Below are 15,145 nucleotides of genomic sequence, written 5' to 3' on the forward strand. Positions count from 1 at the left end.
AAATACACAATTAACCCAAAAGGAGGAGGGGAAGAGAAAAAAGGAAGAACGAGCAAATGAGACAAACATAAAACAAGTAGCAAGATGGAAGATTTAATTTAAACCTGATCATATCAATAATCAGATTAAATGTAAATGGTCTAAGTACTCCAATTAAAAGTCAGAGACTGTCACATAGATAAAGAAGCAATACCCAACCATACACTGGTTACCAGAAATCAACTTTAAATATAAAGACACAGATAAAAGTAAAAAGATGGAAAAAAATATTCCATGTAAACACTATCAAAATAAAGCTGGAGGAGCTACACTGATATCAGACAAAGTGGACATCAAGAAAGGTACATTTCATAATAGAGAATCCAATTCATCAAAAGCACATAATCTTAAATGTGTATGCAACTAATAAAAGAGTTTCAAAATACATGAAGCAAAAACTGATTGAACAGCAAGAAAAAAATAGACAAATTCACAATTATAGGTGGACATGTTAACAGCCTTATCTTAATAAATGAGAAAACAAGTAGATAGAAAATCAGTTAGGATGTAGAAGGATGAATCAACATTATCAGCCAACTTGACCAAATTTACATTTACAGAAGAATGCTACTCAACAACTGCAGAACACACATTCTTTCCAAGTGCATATGAAACATTTATCAAGACAGATCGAATTCTGAACTATTAAACAAGCCTCAGTAAATTAAAAAAAAATACAAAGAATGTTGTCTGACTGCAATTAAGTTAGAAACCAATAAAAGACCTGGAAAATCCCCAAGTATTAGGAAATAAATACATATCTAATAACCCATGGTCAAAGAAGAAAACATAAGGGAAATTATAAAATATTTTGTACTGAATGAAAATGAAAACACTCATACAAAAATTTGAGGGATGCAGCTAAAGCTGTGCTTAGAGGGAAATATAAAACGTTAAATGTTTATATTAGGAGGGGAAAAAAGGGTCTCAAATCAATGCTCTAAGCTTCCACCTTAAGAAATTAGAAAAAGAGTGAATAAAATCCAAAGTAAACACATGAAATAATAAAGATTAGAGCAGAAATCAATAAAATACAAGACCAAAAAAAATAGCAAATAAACCCAATGAGATCAAAAGTTGCTTCCTTGAAAAGTTAATAAAAGTGGTAAACATAGAGCCAGAATGATAAGGAAAAAGTAATAATATCAGCAAATAGAGAGGAGACATTAGTATAAATTCTAAAGACATTAAAAGGATAGGGACTATTATAAATAACTTTATGCCAATAAATTCAACAACTTAGATGAAAGGGACAATGGATTTGTATCATCTTGAATGATACAAATTACCAAAGATCATTCTTTGGAAGAAATAGATAACCTGAGTCTATTAACCATGTCTATTAAAAAAAATCAAATTTGTTTTTAAAAACCCTTTCATAAAGAAAACTTCAGGCCCAGATAGCTTCACTATTTGTAGAATTCACCAATTCTACCAACCATACTAAGGAAGATATAATATCAACTCAATACAAACTCTTCCAGAAAATAGAAGAGGAGGGAACAGTGCCCAACTCATTTCTTTTGTTAGGCCAGTATTATCCTGATACCAAAACCAGATAAAGACATCATAAGAAAAGAAGACAATGGACCAATATTTCTCATAATAGGTGCAAGAATCCTTAAAATATTAGGATATAGAATCTGGTAATATATAAAAAGGATAAAATAGCATGACCAAATACAAGATTAATTTAATATTTGAAAATTAGTTAATGTAATTCACCATATTAACAGAACAAGGGAGAAAAACCATATGGTTAATCTCAGTAGCAGCAGAAGGGCTTCCCTGGTGGCAGGGGTTAAGAATACACCTGCCAAGGCAGGGGACACAGGTTCAAGCCCTGATCTGGGAAGATCCCACATGCCGCAGAGCAACTAAGCCCGTGTGCCACAACTACTGAGCCTGAGCTCTAAAGCCCGCGAGTCACAACTACTGAGCCCACGTGCCACAACTACTGAAGCCCTCGTGCCTAGAGCCCATGCTCCACAACAAGAGAAGCCACCGTAATGAGAAGCCCGCGCACTGCAACGAAGAGTAGCCCCTGCTCACCACAACTAAAGAAAGCCACGTGCAGCAACAAAGACCCAATGCAGCCAAAAATAAATAAATACATTTATTTTAAAAAATAGATGCAGAAAAAGCATCTCTGTAAATCTGCAGCAGAAAGGAACTTCCTCAATCTTGCTGAAGGCCATTTAAGGAAAACCTACATTTAACATCATATTTACTGAAACTGTGACAGATTTCCCCCTAAGACGATGAACAAGGCAAGAATGTCTGTCTAACCACTTCTATTCAATACAGTAAGTCCCCTACATACGAATGAGTTCCGTTCTGAAAGCACGTTCCTAAGTCCAATTTGTTTGTAAGTCCAACAAAGTTAGCGAGGTACCCAACTAACAAAATCGGCTATATAGTACTGTGCTGTAATAGGTTTATAATACTTTTCACACAAATAATGCATAAAACACAAACACAAAAAATAAAAAAAAACATTTTTAATCTTACAGTACAGTCCCTTGAAAAGTACAGTAGTCCAGTACAACAGCTGGCATACAGGGGCTGGCATCGAGTGAACAGGCAAGAAGAGCTACTGACTGAAGGAGGGAGAGGAGGTGGGAGATGGTAGTAGAGCTGAAGGGCCGTCAGCAGTAGGAGACGGAGGGCAAGCTACAATGTCACTCATGCCTGATGCTGATGGAACGCACGTTCCCACCTTTGAAAATTCGCAACTTGAAGGTTCATATGTAGGGGACTTACTGTACTATATTGGGGGTCCTAGCCAGTCCAAAAAGGAAAGACAAATAAATTAAGGTATACAGATCAGAAAAGAAAAAGTAAAACTATGGCAAGTTTTGAGAATGCAAGTGCGAAAGACAAAATTTGATTGGCTTTCTATATGCTAACAACAAGCAATTGGAAATTGAAATTTTAAAATGCCATTTACAATAGCATCAAAATTACGAAATCCTTAGTGATAAATTTAGCAAAGTAAGTGTAACCTGTACACTGAAAACTACAAAACATTGCTGAGAAAAATTAAAGACCTACATAAATAAACAGATCACACTCGTGGATCAGAGGACTCAATACTGTTAGGATAATAATTCCTCCCACATTGGTCAGTAGATTCAACATGATGTCAATCAAAATCCCAGCAGGCTTTTGTGTAGGAATTAAGAAACTGATTCTACAACTTATTTATTTTTAAATCTTTTTTTTTTATCGCGGTAGCACTGGTTTATGACATTTATAAGTTTCATGTGTACATTGTTATTTCTACTTCTGTATACACTACAGCGTGCTCATCACCAAAAATGTAGATTCCATTACCATACATTTGACCTCCTTTACCCACTTGGCATCCCCCTTTCCCTCTGGTAACCACTATTCTGTTCCCTGTACCTACAGAGTATTTGTTTTTGGGTTTTTCTTCATTTTTCTGGTCTGTTTGTTTTTTATATTCTACACATGAGTGAAATCATACAGTATTTGTCTTTCTCCTCTGCTTTATTTCACCTAGCATAATACCCTCGCAGTCCATCCATCTTGTTGCAAATGGCAAGGTTTCCTCTTTTTTATGGCTTAATAGTACTCCATTGTGTGTACTGTATATAGATGTATTTTAAAATTAAAAAAATGTTTAATATACATCACTTCTTTATTCATTCATCCATTGATGGGCACTTACATTGTTTCCATATCTTGACTACTGTAACTAATGCTGTGATGAACAGAGGGATGCATATATCTTTTTGAATTAGTGTTTTCATTTTCTTTGGCTAAATACCCAGAAGTGGAATAGCTGGATCATATTGCAGTTCTATTAATTTTTTGAGGAGTCTCTATATGTTTTCCATAGCAGCAACACCAATTTATGTTCCCACCCACAGTGTATGAAGGTTTTCTTTTCTTCACTTCCTTACCAATACTTGTTATTTCTTGCCTTTTTGATAACAGCCATTCTAATGGATATGAGGTGATAATCTCTTTGTGGTTTTGAACTGCAGTTCCTAATAATTAGTGATGTTAAACATCCTTTCATGTGCTTGTTGGCCAACTACATGTCTTCTTTGGAAAAATGTCTATTCAGCTCCTCTGCCCGTTTTTTAATCGGGTTGTGTTTTTTTGTTGTTGAGTTGTATGAGTTCTTTACATATTTTGGATATTAACCCCTTATGACTTGCAAATATCTTCTCACATACAGTAGGCTGTCTTTTCATTTTGTTAATGGTTTTCTTTGCTGTGCAGAAGCTTTTGTTTCCATTGAGGAGATATATTAGCAGAAAGATATTGCTAAGACTGATGTCAAAAAGTGTACTGCCTGTTTTCATCTAGGAGTTGTATGGTTTCGGGTCTTACATTCAAGTCTTTAATTCATTTTGAGTTAATTTTTGTGCATGCTGTGAGACAGGGGTCTAGTTTCCATTTTTTGTATGTGGCTGTCCTGTTTTCCCAATGGCATTTACTTAAGAGATCATCCTTTCTCCATTGTATGTTCTTTGCTCCTATGTCATAAATTAATTGTCCATATATGTGTGGGTTTATTTCTGGGCTCTCAATTCTGTTCCACTGAGCTATGTATCTGTTTTTCTGCCAATACCATGCTGTTTTGATTACTATAGTTTTGTGATATAGCTTGAACTCAGGGAGTGTGATACCTCCAGCTTTGTTCTTTCTTCTCAGGATTACTTTGGCTATTTGAGGTCTTTTGTGGTTCCATATACATTTTATAATTTTTTGCTCTATTTCTGTGAAAAATGCCCTTGGGATTTTGATAGGGATTGTACTGAATCTGTAGATTGCTTTAGGTAGTATGTACATTTTAACAATGTTAGCTCTTCTAATCCTTGAGCATGGAACATCTTTTCATTTATTTCCATCTTCTTCAATTTCTTATATTTTTCAGTATGCAGGTCTTTCACCTCTTTTTGTTAAATTCATTCCTAGATATTTTATTCTTTTTGTTGTGACTGTGGGATTTTCTTAATTTCTCTTTCTGCTCATTTTTAGTGTATAGAAACACAACAGGTTTTTGTACGTTGATTTTGTACCCTGCAAATTTATTATATTCATTTATTATTTCTAGTAGGTTTTTTTTGTGTGGAGTCTTCAGGGTTTTCTATATATAAAATCATATCATCCGCAAATCGTGTTAGTTTTCCTTCTTTTACAATTTGGATGCCTTCTGTTTCTTTTTCTTGCCTAACTGCTCTGCCTAGGACTTCCAATATTATGTTGAGTAAGAGTGGTGAGAGGTGGCATCCTTGTCTTCTTCCAGATCTTAGAAGGATAGCTTTCAGCTTTTCACCACTGAGTATGATGTTAGTTGTGGGTCTGTCATACATGGTCTTTACTATGTTGAGGTATGTTCCTACTATACCCATTTTATAGAGAGTTTTTAAAAATTATAAATAGATATTGAATCTTGTCAAATGTTTTTTCCACATCTCTTGAGATGATCATCTGATTTTTATCCTTCTTTCTGTTAATCACAGTGTTTCACATTGACTGATCTGTGGATGCTGAACCATCCTTGCATCCCTGGAATAAATCCCACTTGATCATGATGTATGATCCTTTAAATGTATTTGCTAACCTTTTTTTTTTTTTAGCCTAATTTTATTTTATTTTATTTTTTATTATTTATTTATTTATTTATTTTTGCGGTACACAGGCCTTTCACCGTTGTGGCCTCTCCCGTCGCGGAGCACAGGCTCCGGACACGCAGGCGCAGTGGCCATGGCTCATGGGCCCAGCCGCTCCGCGGCATGTGGGATCCTCCCGGACCGAGGCACGAACCCACGTCCCCTGCGTTGGCAGGCGGACTCGCAACCACTGCGCCACCAAGGAAGCCCTGCTAACCTTTTTTCAGGATCTTTACATTTAGGTTCATCAGAGATATTGGCCTGTAATTTTCTTTTTTTGTGTGGTGTCCTTGTCCGGTTTTGGCATCAGGCAATGATGGCCTTGTAAAATGAGTTGGAAAGTGTTTCCCCCTCTTCAGTTTTTTTGGAAGAGTTTTGAAAAGCATAGGTATTAAACTTTCTTTGAATGTTTGGGAGAATTCACCTGTGAAGTTGTCTGGTCCTTGACTTCTGTTTTTTTGGGACGTCTTTGATTACTGTTTCATTCTCTTTACTAGTAATCAATCTATCAAGATTTTCCATTTCTTCATGATTCAGTCTTATAAAGCTGTATGATTCTAAGAATTTGCCCATTTCTTCTAGGTTGTCCAGGTAGTTGGCATGTAGCTGTTCACAATATACTCGTCTAATCCTCTGTGTTTCTATGGTATCATATTTCTCCTCTTTCACTTCTGGTTTTATTAGAGCTTTATCCCTTTGTTTCTTAGTGAGTCTAGCTAAAGGTTTGTCAATTTTGTGTCCATTTCATTTCTTCTCTGATCTTTATGTCCTTCCTTCTACTGACTTTGGGCTTCGTTTGTTCTTCTTTTTCTAGTTCCTTTGGGTGTAAAGTTAGACTGTTTGATATTTTTCTTGTTTCTTGAGGTAGGCCTGGATTGCTATAAACTTTCTTCTTTGTATTGTTTTTGCTGCATCCCATAGGCTTTGACATGTTGTATTGTCATTTGTCTTCAGGTATTTTTTGATTTCTTCTTTGATTTCTTCATTGACTCAATAGTTGTTCAGTAGCATGTTGTTCAGTCTCCACATATTTGTGAGTTTTCCAGCTTTCTTCTCATAGTTGATTTGTAGTTTCACACCACGGTGATTAGAAAAAATGCATGATATAATTTCCATCTTCTTAAATGCACTGAGACTTGTTTTGTGTGCCAATAGATGATCTATCCCTGAGAAAGTTCTATGTGGACTTGAGAAGAATGTGTATTCTGCTGCATTTGAATTGACTATACAAATCCATGAATCCATCTGGTCTAATGTTTCATTTAAGGCCACTGTTTCCTTGTTCACAGGACATCTATTCATTGATGTAAGAGGAGTTTTAAAGTCCCCTACTATTATTGTGTTGCTGCAAATTTCTCTTTTTAGGTCTGTTAATAATTGCTTTGTATATTTTAATGCTCCTATGCTAGGTGCATAAATATTAATAACTGTTATATCTTCCTGACGACTTGTCCCCTTCATCATTATATAATGTCCATCTTGTCTCTTGTTACCTTTTTTGGCTTGAAGTCTATTTTGTCTGATATATGTATGGCTATACCACTTTCTTTTGGCTGCCATCTGCTTGGAGTATCATCTTCCATCCCTTCTTTTGTGTCTATGTTTGTCTGTTGAGCTGAGATGGGTCTCCTGGAGGCAGTGTATAGTTGGGTCTTCTTTTGTAATCCATCCAGCCACTCTGTGTCTTTTGATTGATGAATTCAACTCATTTACACTTATGGTGATTATTGGCAAATGAGGACTTAGTACTGCCTTTTAATCTTTTGTTTTCTGGTTGCTCTATTTCCCCATTGTTTCTTTTCCTTGTGTTTCTGTCTGCCATTTTGGTTTGGTGGTTTTGTATGATGTTTTTCTCAGTTTTTTTTTTTTATGTTTCGTGTCTCTGCTCTAGATTTATGTTATGTGGTTACCATGAGGTTTGCATAAAATATCTCATAGATAAGATAGTTCTTTTTATGCTGAGAGCACCTTATCTCCATTTACCTACACAGGTCTGTCCTTTTCATCTTCCCCTTTTATGTACTAGTTGTCATAAATTAGTCCTTTTTAAGTTGTGAGTTTGTTACCAAATTGAAGTAGCTATAGTTATTTTTGCTGCTTTCCTTCTTTTTAACTTTTATGCTGTAATAATGTATTTAAAAACCTATTCTGACTGAGTTGTGATTTTTCTGATTCTATTTTACCTAACTCAAGGTTTTGTGTACTTTTGCCTTTTCATTTCAGGCAGAAGAGCTCCTTTGAACATTTCTTGTAAGGCAGGTCTAGTGGTGATGAACTTCCTCAGCTTTTGTTTGTCTGGGAAAGCCTTTATTTCTCTTTCATATCTGAAGGGTAACTTTGCTGGATAGAGTATTCTTGGCTGACAGATTTTATATTTCAGTATTTTGAGAATGTCGTTCCACTCCCTCTTGGCCTAGAGTGTTTCTGTTGAGAAAACTGCTGATAGCCTAATGGGGGTTCCTTTGCAGGTTATCATCCTTTTTCCCCTGGCTGCCTTTAAAATTCTTTCTTTGCCATTGACTTTTGACAGTCATGGAGAAGAAGGTCTTTTTGTGTTGAGGTAATTAGGTGTTCTCTTAGCTTCATGGACTTGTATATCCAGTTCCTTCCCCATGCTCGGGAAGTTCCCTCGTATTATTTCTTTATATTCTCTATTTATCCTTAATTTTTGCCATTTTAATTGCAATGTGCCTTCGTGTGGTCCTCTTTGGGATTCTCTGTTCTTCTTGGACTTGGATATGTTTCCTTTCCCAGGTTAGGGATATATTCAGCTATTATATCTTCAAATATGTTCTCTGCCCCTTTCTCTCTCTCTTCTCTTTCTGGAACCTCAAAAATGTGAATGTTAGTATGCCTGGTGTTGTGCCAGATGTCTCACACTGTCCTCACATCTTTTTATTCTTTTTCCTGTTCATCTTCAGTGATTTCCACTACTCTGTCTTCCACCTCACTGGTCCATTCCTCTGTACCATTTTGTCTACTGTTGATTCCTTCTAGTGTATTTTTCATTTCAATGATTGTATTCTTCACCGCTGTTTGGTTGTTCTTTATATTTTCTAACTGCTAAAAACTTCTAATTTCTCTCTCTGTTCATCCATTCTTCTTCTGAGTTCTCTGATCATCTTTACAAACATTACCTTGAACTCTGTCTTGGGCAGATGGACTATCTCCACTTCACTTAGCTCTTCTGGGGTTTAAATCTTATTCCTTTGCTTGGAACATGTTCCTCTGTTGCCTCATTTTGCCTAACTTGCTGTTTTTATTTCTGTGTATCTGGTAGGTTGGTTGCTGGTGTGTGGGCTAGGTCCACAGGCTACGGGGCTGTGGTTGTCCTGGGGTTGGTGTTCGCCCACTGTTGGGTGAGGCTGGTTCCAAGGCTAGAACAGGCTCATTGGTGGCTGGGATAGGGGATTCTGGGTCTGGTGCATGCCCTCTGGTAGGTGGAGCTAGGTCCCAGGGTCTCTGCGTGCAGGGGCCTGGGTGTCCCAGATCTAGTGCCTGCCCAGTGGTGTGTAGAGCCTGGTCCTTGGCCCTCTGGTGGGCAGGGCTGTGTCCAGGGGAAGGTGTGGGCTCAGGGGGTCTTAAGGCTGACTGTCTGCTGTTGGGTGGGGCTGTGTCCCTGCCCAGTTAGTTGCTTGGCCTGAGGCGTCCCAGTCCTGGTGCCTTAGGGCTGGGGGTGGGGTGGGGTGGGGCTGGGTCCTGTGGCTAATAAGCTACAACAAGGATTCCCAAATGGTGCTTGCCAGCAACAGAGTCCATGTGGCAGAACGAGCTCCCAGAAATGGCTGTCACCATGCCTATGTCCCCAGGGGTGAGCTCCAATTAACTGCTTCCTGCCTCTTGGGGAGACTCTCCAAGATCAGCATGTGGGTCTGACCCAGGCTCCTTTCAGATTACTGCTTCTGCCCTGGGTCCTGGAGTGGGTGAGATTCTGTGTGAGCCTTTTAAGAGTGGAGTCTCTATTTTCCACAGCCCTCTGGCTCTCCCAAAAGTAAGCACCGCTGGGCTTCAAAGCCAAAAGTTCTTGGGGCTCATTTTCCTGGAGTAGAACCCCCAGGCTGGGGGGCCCAATGTGGGACTCAGACTTTTTGCTCCTTGGGGAGAACCTTGCAATTGTAATTATTCTTCCATATGTGGGTCACCCACCCAGCGTATGGGTCTTGCCTATACTGTGACTCCCCACCACCTACCCATCTCATGGTTCCTTCTTTAAATCTTTAGTTGTAGAAGATCTTTTGCAGTAGGTTCTGGTCTTTTTCATCGACAGGTGTTCTGTAAATAGTGGCAATTCTGGTGTGCCTATGAGAGGAGGTGAGCTCACACCATGTATAAAAAGTAACTAAAAACGGATCACAGACTTAGCTATATAGAGGCTTAATCTCTAAAATTTCCAAGAGAAAACAGGAGACTATCTTAGTTACTTCTAGTTAGGCAAGGACTTCTTTAAAAAGGACATAAAAGGCACAACTTACAAAAGAAAAAACTGATAAACTGAACTTCATCAAAATTTAAAAACATTTGCTCTTCAAAACGAAGATAAAAATAAAAGATCAAAAAAAAGGGCAAGGCACACAACAGGGAAGAAATTTTTGCAAAACAAGTATGTGATAACAGACTTGTATCCAGAATATATACAGAACTCTTACTACTCAATAAGAAAACTAAAAAACCACCCCCCCAAAACAAGCAACAGATGTAAACACATATGAATGGCAAATAAGTACACAAGAAGACAGTCATCACCATTAATCAACAGTCAATAAAACCACAATGAGTACCACTATGTATACACTGGAATGGCTAAAATTTAAATGATGGACAATACCCAGTGTTGGGCAGGATGCACTGTAATTGGAGCTCTCATATGTGGCTGATAGGAATGCAAACGGTACAGCCACTTTGGAAAACAGTTGGCAGTTCCTTATAAAGTTAACCATATACTTACCATGTGACCTAGCGATTTCACTCTGAGGTATTTACCCAAGAAAAATGAAAACATATGTCCACAAAAAGACTCATACACTAATGTTCACAGCAGCATTATTCATAATAGCCCCAAACTGGGAACAACCGAATAACCATCAACTGATGAATTGCTATCCATACAATGTAATTCCACTTGGCAATAAAAAGGAACAAATTACTGATATACACAATAAGGATGAATCTCAACAGCACTATGCTGACACAAAAGACTGTAAACTGGATGAGTCGATCTATATGAAGTAATAGAAAGAGCAGCATTAAAGTGACAGAAAGCAGACCAGTGCTTGCCAGGAGGTGGAGGATCAGGGCGGCAGACAGACTGCAAATGGTCACAGTCTGGAAACGTTCTATATGGTGACGGTGGCGGCGGTTACACGAATGTAGACAAGCTGTGAGAATTCTTGATTTGCACCCCTAAATTTGGTGAATTTATTGTATGTAAATATACCCCAATAAAGCTTACAAAAAGAAAAAAAATACTTTACTTTCACGCCAGGACCAGAACCAGACGGCCTGTTACCTAGTCACCTCCGGACCACAGAGTGTGAAGGATGTGTCATTTTGATCCACTACCTGCTGCTGCAGAACCAGCTCCCGGCGGAGAAGCCTCATGCAGTGACACTGTAGACAGTTCACTGGTAGTAAAATGATCGTTCTTATTCTCACTGTTGAGACTGACAGGCTGCTAGAAAGTAAGGACACAAGAAAAGATTTGAACATCTCAAGCATCCTGTTACAAAATAACTGGCAGATCTTCAACTTCACATGTTAAACAGAAAAAAAGGTATATACATAACTGAGAAGTAAAACATTTTCAGCCTGCCCCCAGGAATGTGGTCAAAGTTCCTTTATTTACAACATTAACGATACTACTGCTTTTTGAGCACCTATTACATTCCAGGAACCATACAGGTACGGGCTTTATTATTATTTTTTGTCATTCAGAACACATATATTGAACACTTTATATGTTCTAAGAATTGTTCAAAATGCTAATAATATAATAGTGAACAAAACCATGTTCCAGCTATCCTGAGCTTATACTGCATGGGGAGAAGGGCTATATAAATATTACTTAATTTAGTCCTCAGAAAAAGCCATGAAGTCTTAATCTTTCCATTTTTCAAATAAGAAAACAAAGGCATAGAAAGGTTAAATATCTTGTGTAAGCTAAGCTAAGCCACCTAACCTGTGGCAGAGCCAGGACTGGAAGCCAGGTCTGATTCTGTAGCCCACGCTTTGCCTTAGGTTTCTAGCAAGTGTACTAATATCAGGCTTTCAAAATCGAGCATACTTTCTTGATTTGGATCATCAGATTCTGAACATTTGTTTAAAATCATTATTACACCTTGAAGGGAAGACTGAAGAAAAACTTTGCGTAAATATTCACGCTTGTCTTGGATCCTATACCTAAGTATAGGAAAGTCTTATCCCAAAGTGTAACCTGAGAATGCCATTTTAGGTAAAGAGATGAAAAGTTAAAGGAAAGTGACCAAAAATTTTTCATTTTAAAAAATGACATGTGTAAGTATAAAATTATATAAACTGACTACTTTACTGATAATTAATGACAAAAATGAGCTCCTACCCCCTCCATACAGACCTGGTGTCCTACAACTGTGTCTGAAAAAGTAAAATTGCTAAATTCATGTCTTATCAGTATGGCTTGTTCCTGTCTAACTAGCCCATAACCCCAGTTGTAAGTAAGAAAACACATTTTATAGGCAATGCACACTTAAGTTTAATACCTGGATATCAAATTTTAAAGCAGAGGGGAAATCCAGTTCACAAAGAAAATCTGAAAGATAGCACTTTGGGGAAAACCTCGCAAAGTATGTAAGAACTCAGGACACAGCAGATTCTTTCACTGCAGCTTTTTAAATGGAGTCTGAAGGATATACTGCATGTTTCTGCAGAACAAAGTCTCAACCTCAGCTGTAATACAGTTACCCATCTAGGCCATTAGTCTTGAGCCTCAGTGCAAAAACCTTAATTTTAGTAAGAGGACGCACATTTATTTTCTCTCTTGTGTGTTGAAAGTTAGTGTCACTTACATACTCAGCTTCTGGGGATGCACAGGATCTGGGCCTGTCCTCCTGCAGCAGGTCGAGCTGGAGCGGGGAGCTGCTCTTTGAGTTAATGAGGGGGTGCCCTTCATTCTGGGTCCCCCACTTTCCCTCACCGCTCCTTTGGCTGATGGCTGAAGATGGTGGGCCTGGATTTGGAGGCACTGCTGATACCGAGGCGGGTATTTCAGAAGAGCCTGCTGCTCCCAAGAATGGATATGGGGAGAATGGTGGTAACAAGAGAGGACAGATAGGGGGGTCATGCAGGAAGATGTTCATAAAAGTATCTAAGCAAGCAGAGGGCAGAGCTGGGGAAGACTGCAAGCCGTTGGGGAAAGGCAGCTCAGGCAGACTCTGCAACGCAGTTTCTGAGGCTGCACGTTCTCTCCCCAGGGAGGTCATTGTTGGGAGGGGAAGGGCTTGGACGAGGCAAGGTGCCTGGCTGGGAACCACCACTGCAGCCTGGAGCAATGGGCCAGAGGCATAAGGAGAGGAGGTGGAGGAAGGGCACCAGGGCTGTCCATCCTGGGCCTCTCCTACGAGGTGGGGACAGAAGTCATCCTTAGTGCCCTTGCTGTCCGACCACATGAGCAGCTTCTTACGCTTGTGCTTCCCCTTCCTGCAACCAGCGGATCGGGTAGGCTTGGAAGCAGAATCTCCTGAAGGGTAAAGAGGAAGGCGTGTTACAGAAAACTAAGCCAGAACAGAAGAGAAGGACAATGTTGATAGATAATTCTAAGTAGATTTTACAAGGAATAAACATTGGCCGATAGTAACTATGTCCACTGCAGGGACGACAGAAAATAGCTCTGAAAAGATGAACAAGATCCTGGGTAAAAGCTGTTGCTATAAAATAAACTTATTTCAGTATCTCTCAATCAGTTTCTTACAAGTAAAACTCCTAGACTCCACTCCGTATCTCCCAGTACTCACGTATGATTTATAAATTTGACAACTATGTTGATAAAGGGAATATATTTTCAAAATTTTAACTACCTTGAACATCTGAATATGTAGCTTTGCTTCTGCTTTCTTGCTGAAGATGGGAGCCGTAGGGCAATGACAGAATCCTGTCCCGGAACTGATCCACATAACTCGGCTCTTCCTTCTGCGTGTGGGCTGACAGCACAGCTTTTGTGAGCCCTGTGTGTTTAAACTGTTCTGAGGCCAGTGGAGCTGGGTGTGTGCTGAGGGTCCAGGGCTCACAGGGCAGGGTGCCAAGCTCTGCTGGACTCAATTCTGATGAAGTGGAGGAAGACAGATTTCATTTTAACTCCTACCAGTTATTTTGCATTTATTTACTTTCACTAATTTAGTTATCTTTCAAGAAATGTTTACAATCATTACAACAGCTGGAACATAAAACCTTCATCAATCTAGCAGATAAATTTTTAATTTTTCTGCCTTTCTTTATACTCTTTGTACACTTGTATATATGTTTTAGAGTTGTAATACTCAATGTACATACTTATTTAAATCTTGCTTTCATTGTAAATATTTTCTGTCTCCCTGAATTCTCCAAGAAATTGTTATGTTTGGATTTATTTTTCTTAATATGTAATATACCCACGTGGTTCAAAAATCAGCATGTATTAGAAAGACATTTACTAGCTTCTCCCTATCCCTGTACACAATCTGCCTAGTTCTCATTTATTCTCCCCACAGAAAACCATTTCTTTTATTTCCTTATATATCTGTCTACTTTCTTTACACATCTATAAATAAGCATGAATACAGATTCTTATTCTTCACCTCCATGTTTACCCAAACGGCATATAATCTTGTACACTAGCCTGCAATGTGTTTTTTCATTTAACAATATCCCTTTTATCAGTGCATCACATATGATGTATTTATGGCTTTTTACTAAAGTAAGCATCTGTAGATGGGTGCTGAGTTGCTTCTAAACATTACTTCTTCCAGGTACAAAGGACTTTATGGTGGACACTGGTGGGTTCTCCCAGTGTCCATTCCACCTCTCCCCTGCTGTGTGGTACTGAGGTGTGGGTGGGCATGCCCCCATTCTGCTTCCAGAAACAGGCACTGACTAGTGTAAGTCAACACAGCGGAAGGACTTCGGATTTTGGCCAAGATGGAGGAACAGGGACTAGACTGACCTTCCCACCTGAAACAACCAGGAAGGGACTAAATATATGAAACAATAAGTTCCAAGACACTGAACATCAGGTAACAAAGGAGAGTGACTCTTAAGGGATGGAAAACAAGGTGAGCCCCACATCTGCCTGGCTTACTGCCTTGAGAGTTTCTGAGGAGCAAGGTGGGGAAACCAGGTGAGCCTTGTGGGATCCCTGAGAGCAGAGGCAGAGCTGAGAGTCTGGGGAGGCCACGGTGGCTGGAGTTTTCAGGAAGAGAAATGTAGAGGACAGCTACACAGAGAGGACT

The 15,145-nt window shown here is 38.9% G+C and overlaps 1 protein-coding gene across 2 annotated transcripts in view; it reads right to left on the reverse strand.

The window, feature by feature from the left end:
- Nucleotides 1-15,145, reverse strand: part of PER3 (period circadian regulator 3) — a 61,186-nt gene that overhangs the window by 3,756 nt on the left and 42,285 nt on the right. For both annotated transcript variants that reach the window (XM_082832458.1, XM_082832457.1), the window contains exons 16-18: nucleotides 13,739-13,981; nucleotides 12,731-13,401; nucleotides 11,250-11,361 (exon numbers count right to left, since the gene is read on the reverse strand). In XM_082832458.1, coding sequence (XP_082688584.1) covers nucleotides 11,250-11,361; nucleotides 12,731-13,401; nucleotides 13,739-13,981 — 1,026 coding nt within the window. The remainder of the gene's footprint in view (nucleotides 1-11,249; nucleotides 11,362-12,730; nucleotides 13,402-13,738; nucleotides 13,982-15,145) is intronic.

The sequence above is a fragment of the Leucopleurus acutus genome, assembly GCF_964270905.1.
Source record: "Leucopleurus acutus genome assembly, chromosome: 2".
Classification (NCBI taxonomy): Eukaryota; Metazoa; Chordata; class Mammalia; order Artiodactyla; family Delphinidae; genus Leucopleurus; species Leucopleurus acutus.